A 21,380-nucleotide genomic window follows, 5' to 3' on the forward strand; every position below is an offset into this window, starting at 1 on the left:
TTAGCTGCAAGACACTCGGACTAGAGGAAGACCAAAGATGAGTTGGATAAACATGGTAAAGAATGACATAGAACGAAAATGTTAAAGATGAATGAAGCCATGGAGGTGGCACAAGATAGAGAGGGATGGAAAGACTTCACTCCGCCCCATCATCACTGTTGACCTGACAGACAGAAATGAAAGAAGAACTTCATGTTAGTAAAAGATAAAGAAAAAAACATGCAATGGGAGGGATCAGGAAACCAGCTTGGGAATTAGGTTAGACAACTGAACTAGCCACTAGGAAACCCTGCTTCACCCACTTCCCAAGTTAATGTCAATGCCACTCTCTATCCATGTCCTCCCTGCCCCACAGGGCATCTTAATCTTCCAAGTCGGGAGTCATGCTAAGGTATCAGATCAAGGGTCCCTCTGGTGAGCCAGTGGAGGCTCCCCCAGGGAAAATGCTGCCTTCATAGTCAAACTACTAGCAACTCAAACAATTTGGATGGAATTCTCCCCGTCCTTTCCAACTATTGGGAACAGGGTTAGGATATGGAAGGAGGGCACAGGGAGAGTGTATAACCAACTACAATGTACAAACCCAGTTCCTCACTATGTTGAAATGCACAACTGAAATTGTGACCTTTGGTGAAGTGTATTCTGTATGGACATATGACCAGTGTTAATTTCCTTGGTGGGGTTTTTTTTTTTTTTTTTTTTTTTTTTTTTTTTGAGTTGACAGGACATGAATTTGGGCAACTTTAACTCTAAGTTAATGAAGTTTCTTTGGTATGGTATGTTATACAGTTGGCTTCAGTTTAATAATATTCTGGCACTCAAAGCTGCCCAGACATCAAGTTTGAGAGATGACTTCTTTAGAAGCAAGGGAATGGAATTTAAGATGGATGATACAATATAAAAAGCTTCTCAAACCCATAATTTGATAGAAGAGGTTTAGTTGATAACGATCAAAACAAACGGACTAATTGATAATGGGTCAGAAGAACAGTGTAACCAGATAAGAATTTTAAAATATAACTGCTGTTTTCCTTTGGTAGGAAATATCCAGATAAATAGCCAGGGATTTGAATGAATACTCACATTGTTGTTGTTTTTGCTTTTTTGTTTAAGATAATGCTTTGTAAAGAAGAATGTAAAAATACCCTCAACAACCTACCTTGCTCTAAGGATAAAAAGCAATAATTACAAACAACAGGTATGTAGAAAAAATCTGGCATTGCACATTCAATTTTGCAAATAAGATGACAGATGAAAATAGCGCTTCTCTGCATGATTCATAATTAAATAATTGGCTTAAAATCCAGATATCTTTCAATCACCGATAAGTTCTAAACAGTTGTTTCAATTTACAAGGGATCTGCAGAGATAACCATCCACTAATATCCCAACATGACAGAGAACATGTAAGGAAAATAGCACGTCAGTGACTGATGACCTTATAAATGGATAGATGAATCAACAAAGACAGATCAAATAAATGGAAAACTAGAAAGTCCTGCACAGACTTATAAATTAAAAAGTTATTAATGTCAAAAATGACAGTATCTAATAAAATACTGACAAATTTGCACAGACACAACGTTATGAAAAACACTTGCAGCACTGGAAATAAACCTAGACATCTCATTGCTATGTTACCACCATTTTTCCACTTTACGAGCCAAAAGAATGTAGGATACAAACAGGCATTAGTGGATACTTCAGGGTTAAGAATGCCAGGAGTCGGCAGCATTTAGGAATTAAACATATAGAAAATGAATATCTTCCTAGATGTTTATCCTAAGTTCAGGAATAACAAGGATCTGTTAGAAGAAGTTTCAAACATCTGCAGCTGTAAATACAATACCTGAATCACGGGACATTCATTAGGATAGCCATGCATGAACAGTATGATTGGAGCTACTTCCAATATTTTAAATACCACACTATGGTGTTAGTAAATGATGACTTTTTAATGGTTGCCCTCCCCCACCCAATGTATGTTCTCAAAGAGTTTGCATTAGTACTAATGCCCTGCCAGTGGATTTCCCCATATCCTTTGCCAGGTAATACTTCTAATTTCCCCCCCACCACCACTTCTAAATTATAGATGTTGACATTTTAGGAGATAGAATTTTTCTGTTAGTTCTCTTTACTCTCCAATATCATTGTTAGCAGAATTTCATACTCTAGGTTTTAACCAACGGTTAATTCTCCAAGAAGATACTTCTGCAGAATTTCTAATTATTTTCCTGTTACAAATGTCAACCTATGTCTAGTGTTTCTCTATTAGACCCTTCTTTCAAGCATGTCTCCCTGCTCAGGACTATATTTATATGGCATGTTTAAATTTCCTGTATCAAAATTAATTTAAAAACAAAAGGACAAAAGCAAATGATTGTTTCTGTATTTAATATTAAAGCTAATATGAGATTCTTAAATACATGTTTCATTCAAGCTAGCTAGGTACCTTGAAGTATAGTTTGCTGATTTTGGATACATCCAGCAGGAGCAGCAGGCAGGGAACCCTCCAGTATTCCCCACACAGAACAAGCATTTGAGAGACTTCCTCCCCGGAGTTAATCATTTTAGAGTTCAGGCAAGATCTCAACAACAGTAATTTAGTACCTGAAAACAGACTCACCTGAGGAAAAAATGATCTGTTCATCTGTTCCTGTAAGGCTTGCTTCAGCTGGTTCACATCCTTTTCCAATTTCAGATATTCATTCCAAGCATTTTCCATTTCCTGTTGGCAAAGAGAAAGGTTTCAATGCAACCCTACAATAAGAAATAAAAGGAACACAGCACTTTCAGCCGGTTAAACAAATAAGCATGTTCTTAACTTTAAGGATTAGGTTGTTCGATTGAAAAAAGAAAAATGATGTGTTCTGAACAGAATGTAATGATATGAGCTTAAAATGAAGCATGAGCTTAAATGCTTTACTGGGTTGTGGCCCGAGTGCTCCACACCTTGCAGGATCTTTAGTTAGAAATTTTTTGATAATCTGCAAACACAGAATGCTCTATTAGTTATTTAAGGACAAAGCAGGAGTTCAAAGGAACCTAGGCACTGATATGAATTCTTGAAGGAAGACAGCTTAATTTCAATACCCTGCTCACTTTACTTCTGTAATGTGTAAAACTGAACATACTATTTTAAGAGAGTTCTAAAATGTTGGTACAAATTCACCCCTGAGTCGCGGCCACCAGAGAATCCTTAAATCATTTACATTATGGCTAACATCTGCAGCTGTACATTCTGCTTTCTGACTCAAAATAGTGGAAGATGATTTGATTTTACACACCTCTATGTAAATTTTCAACCCGTAAAACAGTGCATTGTCTGCAGACACAAAATCACTGCATATGTGCATGTATATGATGTAGACATTTTAATTTACCTGACTTATACACACAAGACTTGTGAGTACAATTTTAGAGGCAGTTTTCTAAAAACTGTCCTCATGTGCTGTAGGAGTTAGGGATTATATGGCTGAGTACAGAGTGCTAGATGGGTTTAAAATTTCCTTTCTTGTGTGGCCTATTAATGAAACATAACATTAATTTGATGTGGTGCCTTTATTAATGTTTATTCTTATTAGGTCATGGTAATTGAGAGAGAGAAAATTCTGGCTAATACTCCAGGGTAAGACCCAATTCCTTTTTCCGCCTAGAAAAGTTCCAGGGAATCTAGTTCAGCATTTTTCAAACTTCAGGTTGCGACCCAGTACTGGGTTGCAACATGTCAGGCACTGGGTTGCTCTGGTCAGCACCGCCGACCGGAACGTTAGAAGTTCTGTTGGTGGTGCTGCCCAGCTAAGGCAAGGTAGTGCCTACCTGTTTCGACACCGCCCTGCACCCCAGAAGCGACTCCGCCCCGCGCACCAGCTCCGCACTCCCATTGGCCGGGAACCAGGCAATGGGAACTGGGGGGGAGGAAGGGGGTGCGGTGCCTGAGGGTGAGAGTGGAGCGAAGCCACTTGCGCACCACCGCCTAGGAACCAGACCTGTTGCTGGCCGCTTTCAGGGTACAGCGCAGTCCGCGGTGCCAGGACAGGAAAAAACTCATAAGTCCACGCTCCAACCCCACACCCCAATCCCCTGCCCCAGCCCTGAGCCCCCCCCAAACCTGGAACCCCTTCGTGCACCCCAACCCCCTCATCCCCGGTCCCACCCCAGAGCCCTGACCCCCTCCTGCACCCCAACCCCCTGTCCCAGCCCAGAGCCTCCTCCCACACCCTGAACCCCTCATTCCTGGCCCCAGCCCACAGCCCTCACCTCAACCCTCTGCCCCAGCCCTGAGCCCCTCCCACACTCCAAACCCCTCATCCCAAGCTCCGTTGGGTCACAGGCATCAACAATTTTCTTCAATTAGGTCCCCAGAAAGAGAGTTTGAAAACCACTAATCTAGTTTATACCAGGATACCAGTGGAGACTGGAACAAAGGTTTGCAATTAAGACTGCCATTAAAAAGACAGATCTGCATGATTTGTTTTCATATTCTGTACATTATCTAAATTGGTTTGTAGGATTTAACCCTATGTCTGAAAAGTAATTCATTTTAGTCTAGCGATTAGTTTAGCATTTCTTTGGAAGCACTGAACACATACAGTGGATGCCTTGGATATTTCAGCCCGAATATGAATGAGGTCCTCTTGCAAAAGTCTCTGCTGGGAAGAAATTTTTTCTGCATGCTGTGGTTGGTCTTTGTACAGTTCCATCTGTCTATGCAAAACCTCCAAAACAGATTCCAACTGGTCCTAAAGAAAAAAAGGAAAATAACAATAGACTTACATTTGTATGGGTCTGTACTGATTTACTACTGAGAATATGAAAAATCTTCTCTACCTCTCAAGTCTTTCCTCTAAATCACTAGGATCACAGATTTTCCTTTTACTGAGAGGACAAAGAAGGAAACTGATTATTGGAAGGTGTGAAGTGTTGGACCATCACAGTAGCAATAGTCAGTAGCAACCACTAAGTTGCAACACAATTGCCATTATAAATCTGTTTTAGTGTTTGTACCTTTCAAAAACATTAACCAATGGGGGTGAAATTTTTCATGTTTAATTTCTGTGCAAACAGTAGAAAGCATTTTTTTCTAAACTTAATTAATTTACCTACTATATTCAGACATTCATTTTAATGAGCACATTTAATTTCAGCAGCCCCAGAGTATATAGGTAGGGCTCAAAGCTAGTAAAATGTTAGTTTTATACATACACACAATGAAAGGAAGAGAAGGGAAGAAAAGGTCCTTTTGTTAACGTTTACTGTGTGAATTCTAAATGGGATATAAACAGAAGGAAGGAAGAAGGTTGGGGGGAGGAACAAGAAGGTCTTAGCACAGGGGTTCTCAAACTGGGGGTCGGGAGCCTTCAGGGGGTTGCAAAGTTATTACCTGGGGGGTCACGAGCTGTCAGCCTCCACCCCAAACCCCGCTTTGCCTCCAGCATTTATAATGGTGTTAAATATATAAAAAAGTGTTTTAATTTATTAGGGGGGTGGCACTCAGAGGCTTGCTATGTGAAAGGGGTCACCAATACAAAAGTTTGAGAACCCGTCTTAGCAGCAAACAGGTCAAAGAAGTTACTGCAAGTTTGGTTGAGACTTTTGGAGCTAGAACCTCAACTGTTGTAAATTGGCTTAGCTACATTGAAATAACTCAGGATCTGCTCCCCCGTTTTTTATAGCCTTTTGCATAATGCTAGTGCAATCATACTACCTACAATGCTATTTAAATATGGTTCTTGTTAGCACAAGTTTTAAAACATTGCTAACTGTGATAACACAGTTGCCTCTCTGGTGAGACTGTTTTTTTAATCTTATAACTGTGTTAAAATAATGATATAGGTTGAGCCCTTTCCTTGACCCAGCCCCGTACCATTGTCAACTTAAAAAGAAAAACAAAACTATTTTGAAAATGTGCATTCAGCAAAATTTGTAATGGAGGTCACATAAAAATAAATGTGAGTAGTTTTAAAATATGCATTATTGAAACTTTTAAAAACGTATATTTTCCAAATACATTACTCATCTGTAATATTCAAAACATACCATTTTCATTCTTTAATAAAAGAGGTGTATATATTGTCCAAAGTGAATTATTACAATATTGGTACATTACAATAATCTAATGCTTGGTTTGGAATCCCAAAAGCCTGAATAAGAAACTTTAAGGTTTGTCCAAGAGAATTTATTAATTATTATTATTATTATTATTAACATATAAAAATTTGAATTGTATTACTTTATTTTCCTTAAGGGATCTTATTTTGTCTTCCAAGTCCTGTAGAATCCCGTCCTGTTCACAGAAAACGCTTAGCTTGACCTACCAATAAAACCAAATATATTTAAGTTAGATTTAAAAAAAGAAAGAAACCCTTCTTTTGTAGCACGATTTTCGTTTTCATTTGGATCAGAATGAGAACAATTACAGTGTAACAGAAACAGCTAAATGCTAAAGTAACTATATTTGACAGAGTTTTGAATTGATGTTTGATACTTACATCAATATCACTTTCTGCAATCTTGACAGGTTTTGTACTTCGTTCTTTTAGTATATCACGCCCTGTCACCTAAAAAGAATAAGGTTTAAAGATATATTAGACTGGTGGCAAAGTGAAGTATAATTATGCTTCAGTGATAAAGAAAAAGTTTTGTTATATGCTCTAGCCAACACACTATATGATTTACTGACACTAAAAATAAATGTTAAAGGGCTTATCTTTTGAAATATAAGAAATTTTAGATAAATTGTAGAACTTGTATAAAAGTAACAGATCAATACTATTTTCTTCACGAAAAGAAAATGTACGACTCTAGAATTATTACAAAATGCTTGTCATATCAAATCTTTGAAATATGACAATGGTACATCAATATCTAATTCCAAAGGATTGCCAATTAGTTAAATTAGGCTGTTTAATGATGTGATAGAATGCAGATAGTGAGTAGGTGAGCCTGCACTCTGATCACTTATAGGCTAATTAGTGCCCCAGGAGAAGCTGATTGTGGTTAATGAACTCAACTGGCCAATCACCCCAGGGCTTAAAGAAGGCACAGGAAGGAAGTGCAAGAAAAGAGGAGAGAGAGAGAGAGAGAGAGAAGAGAGGAACAGGGCTAGCTGGGGTTAAATACACAGAGGGCTCAGACTAGGGAGACCTCTGTTCCCCTCAAGTCCTGCTGGGAGTGCCTAAAGCTTGGCAAACACTGTAAATAGGTGGGAGCATGGGGGGCTGTAGTGATACTGGTGAAAGGGCTTTGAAATAAAGTTTCACTGAGAGCACACCTGGAGGACACTGTGCGGTTTCTGCAGGTCAGAAGACGGGGGTGGAGCAGCACCAGTGACAAATGACTAGTGCAATTGTGTCAGATTTATAATCAAAGGAAACATCGATCCCATTTGTCCTTAGTTTAAAAATAAGGCCCCTATCCTACAAAACTTTGATGTATGAGTCATCTTCATTGGAGTAAATAGGACTATTCATGGTCTTACAGTTAAACACGTGCATAAGCGTTTGCAGGATAGAGGCCCAACTGACTAAAAACGTGTCTTAGTAGTTCCTGCATATCTACAAAGGGCTCACTCTTCCTCAGTCCACAATGAATGTTATGGGAACGCAAAGAGGGATATTAGTCTGGGGCAGGAGCGAAATTGATATTTAAATATACTTCATTTTGGATGTACTTCTTTCTAGTTTCACCCTCTCTCATTCCAGTAATCTCTGGCTCCAAATCCAACTTCTAGAAGGAAAGAAGATAATCCTTAGGGACTACCCACAATTTAAAGTGGTACAGAGACTCAACTATCCCTCAACATTTTATTTTAGATGAAGTTAGCCGGTCACCAAGTAGGATTTTCAAATATTATTCTAGTGTTAAGCTATAAGTACATTTACCATTTTTATATTATTCATGCCTATACATCTCACCTCTCCATTTTCAAAGAATGCATATATTTATCATGTGAATTTCATGAAATAAAAGCCAGACGTTTACTTCCCCATCATCAAATACAAGAGGGTTTACTCTCCCTTAGAAGAAACCAGTCTTAATTATTTTTATATTTTCAATATAAATTGCCAAATAGTACAATATTTTAATAGGAATGATTTTCCTTTTAAATTTATTAATGCAAGTCATTTAGCATTATTGATAGTAAATATTCAGTCACATTTTCAAGTATAGGAAAATATTTAGTATATTTAAACAAACAGATGTGTGTTCAAGTACAAAATTTGCTGCTTTAATAATCTGCAAGCTAGTGGATAGGTGAACTTTTCTCATAGTCTGCAATGAAAATACGATGAATAATTTGTTATATTTTGAAATGGATTATATAATCACAAGTGCAAAAGTTATCTTAATTTCAAAGCAGTGAAAATGAGAACATAAAATAAGGTTTAGCATGCTTTCACACTTTAGGAATTACATAAAGGAGTCACTACAGCCATTCATTTTCAACATATGGTAATACGAAACCAAGCACAGTGAGGTCAGCCATAATTTTGCGTACAGCCTAAAAAAACATTTTGCAGGAAGCTCTTCTATTGATCATGATACACCTGTGGAAGCTAGGGTATATACATTGATTGCCATTTGAAAAAAAGCGATGGGATGGTCACATTTCAGATACAAGCAGTCTTACATTTATACCGGACAGTAACCCTTGTGCTGAGTTCTTTAGCACTTTGTAAACCATGTTGATCAGAGGTCCATTATTTTTTATCTGTTTCAAACAAAAGTTTAGCAATAGTTTGTTACTGGGGAAAAAAAGATATTACAACTCAGAATCCCATGAAAAACAGAAATAGAGATTCCAGAAGTTAGATAAAATATCTGTAAAGTTGATCTCCTCTCTCTTTCTGCAACTATTCTCCAGGGGAAGGCAACCAGCAGGTACTGTAGCTGCCTCATTCCTGATTGTTACCCCTTGACTTAGAGATGAAGAATATGGATATGTGTAGATCACATTCTTTTTCCTAACTGATCACCAAAATTTAAAAAAACAACCTGGAAATTATAACTGGCTGCTTCTCCTCTGATATAACATTAGTTATGATTTGGAAAGACTGCTAGTTCAACCATGACACTAATTTTTTTTTTAATTTTACTTTTGCAGCATATGCAAACACAGTGTAACTCAGTGCCTTACAGTGTTGCCAAACCTGTAGTTTCCAAGGGCCCCACCAAGTATAGTGTGATATTTTCTGGTCATGATCCAGTGTCAGGAAATTAGCAGTACAGTACAATCTGCTTTGTGCAGACTGCTTAGAGGTGATAACACGAGCACCCTCAGAATCAGGCTATCTATTTTTGATCAATGTTTTGGCTATGGCACATCACAGATCCTGCACTCCTCCATTAACAAAAAAACCGCTATCCACTATTCCTTAATTCTCTCTATGAACACACACATTCCACCTTATTTCTCTCTCCTCTTCACCTCAGAGGAACTGAACTCCAGTTGTTATGACATAAGTTTGGAGCAGATGCTACAGAGAAGGTTACAAAGTTATAGCTTGATTTTAGTAAGGCTTTTGACATGTCCCACATATTTGCATAAGCAAACTAGGGAAATGTGGTCTAGGTGGGTGCACAACTATAAGATGGATGCACAACTGGTTGAAAGACCAGTAGTTATCAGTGGTCTCTGTCAAACAGGGAAGGCGTATCTAGGAGGTCCCTCAGGAGTCATTCCAGGGCCTGGGACTATTCAATATTTTCATTAATGACTTGGATGATGGAGTGGAGAGTATGCTTATAAAATCTGGAGCTAACACCAAGCTCAGAGAGGTTGCAAGCAATTTGGAGGACAGGATTAGAATTCAAAACAATCATGACACATTGGAGAATTGGCCTGAATTCAACAAGATGAAATTCAATAAAGACAATTGCCAAGTACTATTCTCAGGAAGGAAAAATCAAATGCACAACTACAAAATGGGGAATAACTGGCTAGGCAGCAGTACTGCTGAAAAGGATCTGGGAGTTACAGAGGATTACAAATTGACTTTGAGTCAACAATGTGATGCAGCTGAAAAAAAGGCTACCACCATTCTAGGGTGCATTAACAGGAATATCGTAACTAAGACACGGGAGGTAACTGTCCCGCTCTACTGGCACTGCTGAGGCCTCAGATGGAATACTATGTCCAAATGTGGGCACCACACTTTACGAAATATCTGGACAAATTGTAGAGTCCAAAAGCAACAAAATGATAAAAGGTTTAAAAAACTAATCTATGAGGAAAGATTAAAAAAACTGGGCATGTTTAGTCTTGGGAAAAGAAGTTTCGGGGGGGAGAGGGGGAGAAACCTGATAACAGTCTTCAAATATATTAAGGGCTGTTTATAAAGAGGATGGTGATCAACTGTTCTCCATCTCCACTGAAGGTAGGACAAAAGTACTGGGCTTAATCAGCAGCAAGGGAGATTTAGGTTAGATATTAGGAAAAACTTTCTAACTATAATGGTAGTTAGGCTCTGGAATAAGCTTCCAAGGTACATTGTGGAATCCCCATCATTGGATTTTTAAAAACAAGTTGGACAAACACCTGTCAGGGAAGATCTAGGTTTACTTGATTCTGCCACAATGCAGGGAGCTGGACTTGATGACTTGCCAAGGTCCCTTCCAGTCCTACATTTCTATGATGAACCACTGAATGGCTTCATAGAGGACCCCAGATTTTCTTGAATTGCTCTAGTGCAAATGCCTAATGGAATACACTCTTCTACACATCATTAGGCCTTCCTCATTCACATTCTGCATTTCCTAATCTGGAATGTATGTTTGAATTAAAAAAATCAACAAGTTACTATGGTATTATGAGATCAGATTTACCCACCCACTCTACAGACAGATAGTTTAATTATTAAGCAGAAAAACTACTTCCTTTTAGCATTTCTCAATTCTCCACTGCCTGTAGCATACTTTATTATAAGCTTACACATGAAATGTCTTTCCTTACTGTGTAAGGATTTGACTAGTTTTCAGTAAATAAGGGCTTGTCTACACTTTCAATGCTACAGCAGCATAGCTGCGCCACTGGGCAGCACTCTGTGTTTCAGTGTAGACACTACCTACATCAACGGGAGGGATTCTCCTGTCAGCACAGATAATCCACCTCTCCGAGAGGTGGTAACTAGGTCAATGGAAGAATTCTTCTGTTGATCTAGTGCTGTCTATGTGGTGACTTGCTTTACTTTAACTACGCTGCTCAGGGGTGTGGATTTTTCACACCCTTGACTGATGCAGTTAAATCAAGCTAGTCTTCTAGTGTACATCAGGCCTAAGGCATGGGGCCACACATTAAACAATGAGGATAAAACAAAATATCAAATAGTTGCTCATTCAGTGAACACCTTCCTTACTGTGCACTGAATGAGGCAGGGATCCTATGGAAAAAAACTGTATGTGATCATGTAATTAAAAACGGAGTCATAATTAGGGCTACAATTTTGTCACACAAATTTTTAATATATTTCATGGCACAGGTGCAAAAAAACAATTATGTCTGGAAAGCAGGACAGTGGGGAGCCCATGGGTGGTTGTGGGAGAACAAGTTCACCTCTTACGCTCATGGCTCCTGTCCCGTGGGGCTAGGCCCAGGTCCCCCGCTCTTGGCATTGCGACCTGGCCCACGTGGTCACAACACCTCAATAGATGGAGACAGATGGCTAAAGTCGATTGGCATTGTGACCTAGCACATGGGGTCGCAACACCACTCAGGTTTGGAGGGGTGGACATGCCAAACCTGCATGGTGTCATGATCCCATGCGCTAGGTCGCAACGCCTATCAGCATTTCACAGACTTTATTCAAATTCACTGTTTCTGTGACTGCTGTGACAAAATTGTAGCTTTAATCATAATATGCACACACAAAGAAGGCAAATAAAGGTGGCACAGGCAACAATCTGTTTTTTCTTAATTTTTGAGTGCTTGACTTTGCAATCTTTAATATGTTGTTTTATTAGAGTAATTTTCTAATTAAAAAACAAACAGATTTACAAATGCAGAAATTCAATCATTTGTAACCATATTGACACCTTTCCCCAATTTGGGTCACCATCAGGATCTAGATCCTTAGATTCACAGCACAGATTTCTACCACTTGAGCTAGCAGAGTAACTGGTAGCAGTACTAGGTTGTAATCCTCTGTGTGGACCAGGCTGTAGAGGAGGGATAAGAAACATGCTTTGCCACTGGGTTTCATATGTATTTGCTAACAGCAAAGAAATGTAGAGACTCAGGACCACAGGGTTCAATTTCAGGTTCAGGAGGTGAGTGTTAACTAATGGTTATATAGACCTTTCTGCCTATGCCCCCCTGCATATCCTACCTCTTCTCTCTGCCCTCCACCCTGACTCCTGACGCACTTTATACCTATTCAACTCCCACCCTGGCCCTCTTCTCCCCTGCACCTATCCCCCCTTTCATCATCTGAATCCTGCCCCCCTGCTCCTATTCACTCTCACCCCCAACTCCTGTCTCCCTCCCCTTCTCCTTCTATCTACCCCTCAGCTCATGTACCCCTCTCCACCTAGCTCCTGTCCCTGTCCGCTTCTGCTTTCCCCTACCCTCCAGCTCCTGCAACCTCATCCCTCCATATCTGCAATCCTGTATGACTACTTCCTTGTGGATGGGGGGGGGAGTGGTAGATGTGGTATATCTTTACTTTATTAAGGTTTTTGATACTGTCTCACATGACAAACTAGGGAAATACAACCTAGATGGAGCTACTATTGGGTGGGTGCATAACTGGTTGGAAAGCTGTTCCCAGAGATTAGTTATCAGTGGTTCACATTCAAGCTGGAAGGGTATATCAAATGGGGTCCTGCAGAGATCAGTTCTGGGTCTGGTTCTGTTCAATATCTTCATCAGTGATTTAGATAATGGCATAGAGAGTACACTTATAAAGTTTGTGTATGGTACTAAGATGGGGGGAAAGTTGCAAGTGCTTTGGAGGCCAGGATTAAAATTCAAAATGATCTGGACAAACTGGAAAAATGGTCCGAAGTAAACAGAATGAAATTCAATAAGGACAAATGCAAAGTACTCCGTTTAGGAAGGAACAATCAGTTGCACACATACAAAATGGGAAATGACTGCCTAGGAAGGAATACTGCAGAAAGGGATCTGGGGGTCATAGTGGATCACAAGATAAATATGAGTCAATAGAGTAACATTGTTGCAAAAAAAGGAAACATCATTCTGGGATGTATTAACAGGGATGTTGTTAGCAAGACACGGGAAGTAATTCTTCCGCTCTACTCCACGCTGATTAGGCCTCAACTGGAGTACTGTGTCCAGTTCTGGGCGCCACATTTCAGAAAAGATGTGGACAAATTGGAGAAAGTCCAGAGAAGAGCAACAAAAATGATTAAAGGTCTAGAAAACATGACCTATGAGGGAAGATGGAAAAAATTGGGTTTGTTTATTCTGGGGAAGAGAAGACTGAGAGGGGACATGATAACAGTTTTCAAGTACATAAAAGGTGGCTACAAGAAGGAGGGAGAAAAATTGTTCTCGTTAACCTCTGAGGATAGGACAAGAAGCAATGGGCTTAAATTGCAGCAAGGGTGGTTTAGATTTGACATTAGGAAAAACTTCCTGTCAGGGTGGTTAAGCACTGGAATAAATTGCCTAGGGAGGTTGTGAAATCTCATTCACTGGAGATTTTTAAGAGCAGGTTAGACAAACACCTGTCATGGATGGTTTAGATCAGGGGTCGGCAATGTTTGGCACGTGGCTCACCAGGGTAAACACCCTGGCGGGCCGGGCCAGTTTATTTACCTGCTGACGCGGCAGGTTCGGCCGATCATGGCCCCCCACTCGCTGCGGTTCACCGTCCCGGGCCAATGGGGGTGGCGGGAAGCCGCGGCCAGCACATCCCTCGCCCGCGCCGCTTCTCGCGCCCCCATTGGCCCGGGACGGCGAACCGTGGCGAGTGTGGGCTGCGATCGGCCGAACCTGCCGCGTCAGCAGGTAAATAAACTGGCCCGGCCCGCCAGGGTGTTTACCCTGGCAAGCCACGTGCCAAATGTTGCCGACCCCTGGTTTAGATAATACTTAGTCCTGCCATGAGTGCAGGGGACTGGACTAGATGACCTCTTGAGGTCTCTTCCAGTCCTACAATTCTATGATTCCTTCTCCTCTTCCACACTGCTTGGACACCAACTGCGGGCGCTGAGAGCACAGGAGAGTCTTTCTACTCTCAGTTCCTGTGCCCAGCACTAAGGTGGTTCCCAGTTGGGAGATGCAATTGCAGAGAAAATCTTGCTCAGTCCCTTCAATAATGATTTATGCATGAGGAGAAGAGTTTCACACTATGAGAGCTAGCAGGCTGTTGTGTTGAGCAAAATTATTAGTTTTCTTTTCATGGATTTTTCAAAACCTAAAGTTTATTAATCTAGTTTTGTTTTCAATCTGCTTACCATGGAGGATAGCTATTTTAACTGAGACACAGAGTTTGAGCTTCAGGATAATAACATTGTTTAACATCTTGAATTCATGCAATATGATATTGGCGACCTGATATAAATAAGAATTTGAGATCTCTCTTTGGGAAGAAATGTCAATGAATTGAACTCACCATTGGATGCCACTATTGCTTGATACAGATGTTAATACAGAATTTCACTGGCTGTGTAAAACTTGAACTTTAAACAATGTCACATGAATTTGATCCTATTGCTAAAGAATAATCACAAAGTAATATTTTGATAGACTGAACTTGGAAAATTTGTTTAAATAAAAAGGAGTGTATCAAAAATATATACTATAAAATTGAAACAAAATGCACCAAATTTAGAAGAATTTAACAGCACTGAAAAACTCAGTGACATTGTCAAGGTTATGAATGCAAGCTGTAGGAACATGAGAGCAATATGGGCTTATTTTTCAAACCTACCCTATTGTCCAGTAGGCTAATTATAGGAAGTTTCTGGCTATTTAATAGCTCAATAATGGCATAAAGTGGTTAGGAAAATATTGCATTACTCTTAAGTGAACCATGGTGAATAATGTAGGGAAAAGTTTAATTCATTCTGAAAGGAGTTCCACCTAATCTTTGGTTGTGAGCTGTGGGGCCATGATGCTAAATTTCATAGGATGAGTGGTTTGAAGAAAGGAATTATTTAGGATCTTCAGAAATGCAAGTATGGCAAGGAAAACCCACACATAATAATATGGAAGTGAGAGGAAGATTGCACTATATTCAACTAAATTATCACAACACTACTACATTATAAATATGTTTAGAAATAATAATATTCTTACTGTTATCATAAAAGGAGACAGCTTCTAATAGAAATAAAGGAAAAATAGGAATGAATAAACACTGAAATTCTGTATTCTGTTAACTTAGAATACTCAGTCTTAAACATAACAGCATTACCATAATGCTGTAACAGACATTAATATTCTGAATCAGATTTTACTCTGGTTTCTTTAAATTTACAAAAGATAAAATAAATTATTCTTGCACTGTTTTCAGATTAAACTAAAACAAAATAAACTTGCAACAAATTTACTGAGTTTACATTTTCAGCCTATAGTCAGTGAAGTAAGACTCAATTTTAGAGATTTTCCAGTTACACCAAAAGAAAATTCAGCATTCTAAAGTCTGGATACACAAGATTGTGAGTAATGCAAGTAGGGAGAAGATATACAGAGGACTGATGGGATGATCAATATTGGAAATATGATTCCTATAAATATGTCCTACCTTTAGATCCAGATATTCCAAGTCTTTCTTCAGCTGGATGTAGGTGTCATCAGCCTTCAGTTAAATATATAAAAAGAATGAACAACAATGCAATGTACGGTATTCCACTACTTTAAAAGTAATTTGCAAATACTGGAAAACTTGTATTAAGCTATATGTAAGAAATAAAAAGTAAAGTGACAAAGCGGGTACACAAGTGGCACAAAATAAGCACATTGGCCTGACTGTCACATTGCTGTTTATGGCTGAATATGAAATAGGCAAAGTATGATGGAGAACAGATTTCCCCCCCCCTTCCATAATGTACAGGGTTACAAAAACATACTTATGGCTTAAATTATTTTCGAAGGCATGAACAACACTTTTATGGCTAGTATACTCAGAGTAGGATACTTTATTGAAAAAGGTGTTAAGCCATGGCTTAGAATCCTGTATTACATGCCTTTTTGACAGAAAAATTTGCCTTATTTAGGATTGGTCTTAGATATGAAATGTAAAATATTTCATTAAATAACAAGTCATCAAAACACTTCTGGTCAAATTTCATACACATTTTAAAATACTGTATGCATCCCTCAGTTTGGGAGAGATGGAACAGCCGCTTCATGGATAATATTAAATAAAAATTATCATATAGTTAGAGAACCATTCTGGCTTTTCATCTGATCATGTTCAAATGAATACTTTTTTTTCTTTTTGAAACACTGTCTAGTTAGTAGCTGCTCTCTGTATGGTCTTATAATTATACAAAGATAGTATTACCTTTACTTAAGTTACTCCCAAAAATGTGCACACCAGAGTCACAACAGAAAATGATTTCTCTTCTTTCAACAGAAATATTTTCAACAAACAACAAAGCAAGACATAACTGTTGCAAACAATCTTTGTTAACTGGGCAAAATATCCAGAACATTGTTTGGAATTATTTTCATTATTTTGAATTCTGGACTTATTGGCATAAACAGAGGAAAAGACAACTATTCTGGTTTCAAGTTTTGAGACTTCAGTGTTTTGATACAATGAAAATAGTTATCTGAAAAAACTCTGTGCTAGCGAATCCATATACCACACTTACATTTCTTTGCAAGGATTAATTTAAGATTGCTCTGGTATGTTCAATATTCTTTGTAATAGAGAAAGTTATGTTTGACCAATTAGCTTACTTGATTGCCTGAATACTCTACAGTATATAAACTATTTCACTGCAGCTGTTTGACAGGTGAAGGAAATGGGAAATAAGTGTTTTAAAGAAAAAATAGTGAAAAATTCCTTAAATTTGGTCAAAACAAAAATTGCTGAAAGCTTTAAAAGAGAGCCCCCAAATTTTGCTTCATGGTCATAAATGTGCCCAGGTTACTAGATGGCTCCCCTTTGGAGAATGTTACAAATCTAGTACCTTGATAAAGAGATTAATAACAACTGCATTTCTGCCCCATCTCCAATTTTAAAACTTCTTACATAAATGCTATCAGCTGTGTTGTTATGGACCTATGATGGCTAGTGTTATTGACCAATTAAGCAAAAGGACAATTCGACTTTTATGAGCTAATCTTTACCTGCAGAAATTATGCAGTTACAAGCTACTATGAGTGTTCTAGCTGGTTGATATATCTCACTTTGGAGTTAATGCAGCATGTGGTGAAGTGAGCCACTCCCATTATGAAAGCAGTGCAAAGACATTGTTTTGCTTCAGTCAGAATGAATAAAGTATACTTAATTCTCTTTTCTGAACAGATTTTAAGAGGCAGCATTTTCAGAAATAATATCAAAGCGAAGTGATATTTAAAGCTTTGAAACCATAAGCAACAGCATCCAGTAGCTTAAAATACTTATAATTTACAGCATGTACAACAACAAAGAAAAAACACAAATGATTCAAGGATTGAGAATACCAAAGAATGGGCAAGGAAGCACAGACTCAAGCACGTCACTAATGGAGCATTTGCAGAGTCACAAATTATCATACAGCACAGATGAGCCAATCAGCAGCTGACCTGATAGATGGAATTAGTTGGCAAATGCTGCAGTAATTGGGCGATTGTGTAATTTCGTATACTAGCCAACTTAGCCTGATGTCTCCTTAATCGAATGAGAAGCAATGTTAGCTCTTCAGGCTGCAGGTATTTAGACACATTGTAAAGAGGATATTAGCAGTCTTCAGGGAGCGTCACTGTAATTACATTCTTCACCTCAGTGCCCAGACAGCATTTACTTGACCTGATTAAGCAACTATTTAATTAATTCTGCATTTGGTCAAATAAACGCAATAAAAGAAAAGGGTTTACTAGAAAACTGTAGTATAGTAACAAAACTAAAGAAGTTCTACACATGGCCTACTCCTGCCCCCACTGGAGTCAACAGCAAAATTCCCATTGACTTTAATGAGAGCTGGACATGGTCCACGCTTAAGCTTACGTAGTTCAAGTTTAAGAAGAGTTAGCTGGTTTTCAAACAACACGAAAAAACAATATGACTAAGAAAATAGCAGGACTTGAAAACCTTACTACAATAATTTGGTGGCAGGGAAGGGAAAAAGAATTCTAACATTTCAACTTACCGACTTGCCATGTAAACTGGGTGCACTTACAGTATGGGTCATATATCCCATAGTAGGCATGGAGCGTCTATCAACGTGTGCTGAATTCTGTAATAAGAGCCATAATCAAAATTATGAAGACTACCTCAAGTGTGAAGTATGGTCTTATGGTTTAGGTACTTGACTGGGATTCAGGAGATTTGGCTTATATTCATGGATCTGCCAGACTTCCTGTTTGACTTTAGGTAGGCTCTAATTTGGGGTAAATTCATTAATGCTTGTGAGGAATGAAGATATTACAATACGCATCATAGGAAAGCCTACAAATAAACAAACATAGGAATTTGGGAACTGCTATACTGGATCAGACCAGGGACTAATTCAGTACATGTCTCTCGCATTGGCCAGTACCAGATGCTTCAGCGGAAGGTGCAAGAAATGTGGTCAACAATTATGGAATAAGATGCCCATACAGGAAGCTTCTTCCTAAACCTGTTAGTTAGTGGTTGGTTTATGCTCTGAAGAAGCACAGTTTCCCCTTACATTACTATGGATGTCCTTTTTGAGCCATATTGATGTCTAATCCTTTTCTGAATTCCACTAAGCTCCTGGCTCAGTGACATCTTGTAGCAGCGAGTGCCACACACCAATGTGGTGTTTGGTAAGACATATAAATCACCTTTTATCAGTTCTGAATTTGCCACATTTCAATTTCACTGAATGTTCCTTTGTTCTTGTAACACAAAAAAGGGTAAAGAGCAGTTCCTGACTTACCCTCTCTATACTACTCATTATTTTGTGTACATCTTTCATGTTCCTCTCTTAATCCCAGTCCTTTCAGTCTCTCTTCATACAAAGACTTTCCATGCCTCAAATGATTCTCATTGTCTGCCCGGAACACCCTCAAATATTGCTATCTTATTTTTAAGAGACAGGGTAACTAAAATTAAAACACAGTATTCTAGGTGAGGGAGTACCATGGATATATATAGGGGTGTTATAAATCAAAAAATATTAAATAAGCACTAACTATTTTCTTCTACAAATTGTATAGAAAGTGAAAACAATTTTATGGTTCACAGCTTGATAGAAATTAATATGGCATGAAAAGAATTAGTTTTTTTGTCACACAAATATAAATACCTAAAGAAAACAAAAATGAAAAGCAAGGAGCTGCGGTGTCAGGGAGCAACTCTAACATTTTGATGGAGTAAGGGAAGAATGATATTGCATGTTCTTTTACAACGGTATACCTTCAACAGCAGTACAGCCAATGTAATTAGAAAAACAATGGTAGGTGAGCTATAACAGGAACTTTAAGAACATGTCATTTCCAGTGCTATATTTCACTAGGGTTGTTTAATCAGCAGGTAATTTTGTCCCCCATTTATATATGTGAAGTATGGCATTATAAAACTAGACCCCAAACCATATATACAATAACAGTGATGAAAGATCTATGATAAACTGAACCAGTGGAAAAGATGTGAAGCCGTGAGTGGAACTGTGCTGAGTACACATAAGCAACAAATCCCAAAACGACATGAAGTAATCTTCTTTGCCGAATATCAGCACGTTACTGAATCTGAAATGGGTGTGGGTTTGCAAGTCATCTTCCCTTCCCACTCCTAACATTTGACGTCTGAAGGATGAGTAATGCGCTCCCACTTTGTTCCAGTGTTACTGCTAAAGGATCTTCTATGCTCTCCTTTACCTTCCCTCTGCTCATAGTGCACTGGGAGAGAAAACCTATTTATGCTACAGTCCAGCACTGACACTGAGCTGAGGTGGAGAGACTAACCATAATCTGTTGCATGGGATTGTAGAACAGTTGTTAGAAAATCTATGTTCATTTTCTTTCCAAGAATTATCAGCTAGCTAATTAACATAGGACAGGGTGGACTGCATTCTGTCTCACCAGAAAATTCTTTTGGACTATGGAAGACAGTGGTCAGTGTTGGGAAAATATCTCCTCCCACTCAAAGATCAAGAGGGTGACTCGTCTTCAAGAAAGGAGCCAAAAGAGAAACAGGCCACCAGGCCTCTACAATAAAACTATAAAAGTGGGGGGGGGGGGAAGAGACATAAGGGTCTGGGTTTTTGTGGAGTTTTTTCATTTTAGGTTGGAAAAATCTGAATTCTCAAGAAAACTGCAGGGATAGCCTGCTGCCAACCCTACGGAACTAAACCTTGCAGACTTCATGCAACCCCTATTTGTGAGCTTTACAAAGACTGGGTTTACCATTCCTCTATGGCAGGGGTTCTCAAACTGGGGGTCGGGACCCCTCAGGGGGTCGTGAGGTTATTACATGGGGGGTCGTGAACTGTCAGCTTCCACCCCAAACCCCGCTTCACCTCCAGCATTTATAATGGTGTTAAATATATAAAAATGTGTTTTTAATTTATAAGGGGGGGGGTCGCACTCAGAGGCTTGCTATGTGGAAGGGGACACCAGTTCAAAAGTTTGAGAAGCACTGCTCTATGGTGTTACTTTTATGATATGCTAAGTCTATTCAATTTGCCAGCAATGTAATATATCAGGTCTTTTGTACCAGACTTTAGACTGCTTGAGGAGACTTCGGAAAATAATATGCATTATATACATTGTGTAATTAAAAAGGTATCTCTCCCATCCCCCCAAGATGACATCTGTAAAGAAGCAGCTGACACAAGAAAAGAACAGTTACTTACCTTACAGTAACTATGCTTCTTCAAGATGCATTGTCTACATGGATTCCACTCTTGGTGTGCATGTGCCCCATGCATTTAACATGAGTTACTTTTGGTCATAAGTGTCTATTGGAGCCGTACTAATGACTTAGATGTCCTCATGCCCACCCACCTGAGGGCATATAGGGCAGAGCTGGCCTGTTCTTCAGTTCCTTCACCAGTACAGAAGCCAAGAGCAGAAGAACTCCATGGTTGCATGGAAGATGGGCAGGTTGGAGAGTCCATGTGGACAATACATCTTGAAGAACCACAGTTACTGTAAGGTAAGTAACTACTCTCTTTGAGTGATTGTCCACATGGATTCCACTCTTGGTGGCTAACAAGCATATTTGCTTGGAGGTGGGTACTTGGAGGACCCCTGTTTAAACAATGATAGTAGGACAGTCCTATCAAAGCAGGCA

At 39.0% G+C, this 21,380-nt stretch overlaps 1 protein-coding gene across 1 annotated transcript in view; it reads right to left on the reverse strand.

Annotated features, from left to right (window-relative positions):
* Positions 1-21,380, reverse strand: part of PLEKHA7 (pleckstrin homology domain containing A7) — a 291,060-nt gene that overhangs the window by 29,499 nt on the left and 240,181 nt on the right. Inside the window, exons 12-19 of the mRNA XM_065403332.1 lie at positions 18,271-18,357; positions 15,714-15,767; positions 15,266-15,289; positions 8,633-8,713; positions 6,492-6,560; positions 6,233-6,313; positions 4,593-4,742; positions 2,627-2,728 (exon numbers count right to left, since the gene is read on the reverse strand). Of these exons, the coding sequence (XP_065259404.1) occupies positions 2,627-2,728; positions 4,593-4,742; positions 6,233-6,313; positions 6,492-6,560; positions 8,633-8,713; positions 15,266-15,289; positions 15,714-15,767; positions 18,271-18,357 (648 nt within the window). The remainder of the gene's footprint in view (positions 1-2,626; positions 2,729-4,592; positions 4,743-6,232; positions 6,314-6,491; positions 6,561-8,632; positions 8,714-15,265; positions 15,290-15,713; positions 15,768-18,270; positions 18,358-21,380) is intronic.

This window comes from Emys orbicularis, chromosome 4 (genome assembly GCF_028017835.1).
Source record: "Emys orbicularis isolate rEmyOrb1 chromosome 4, rEmyOrb1.hap1, whole genome shotgun sequence".
Lineage (NCBI taxonomy): Eukaryota > Metazoa > Chordata > Testudines > Emydidae > Emys > Emys orbicularis.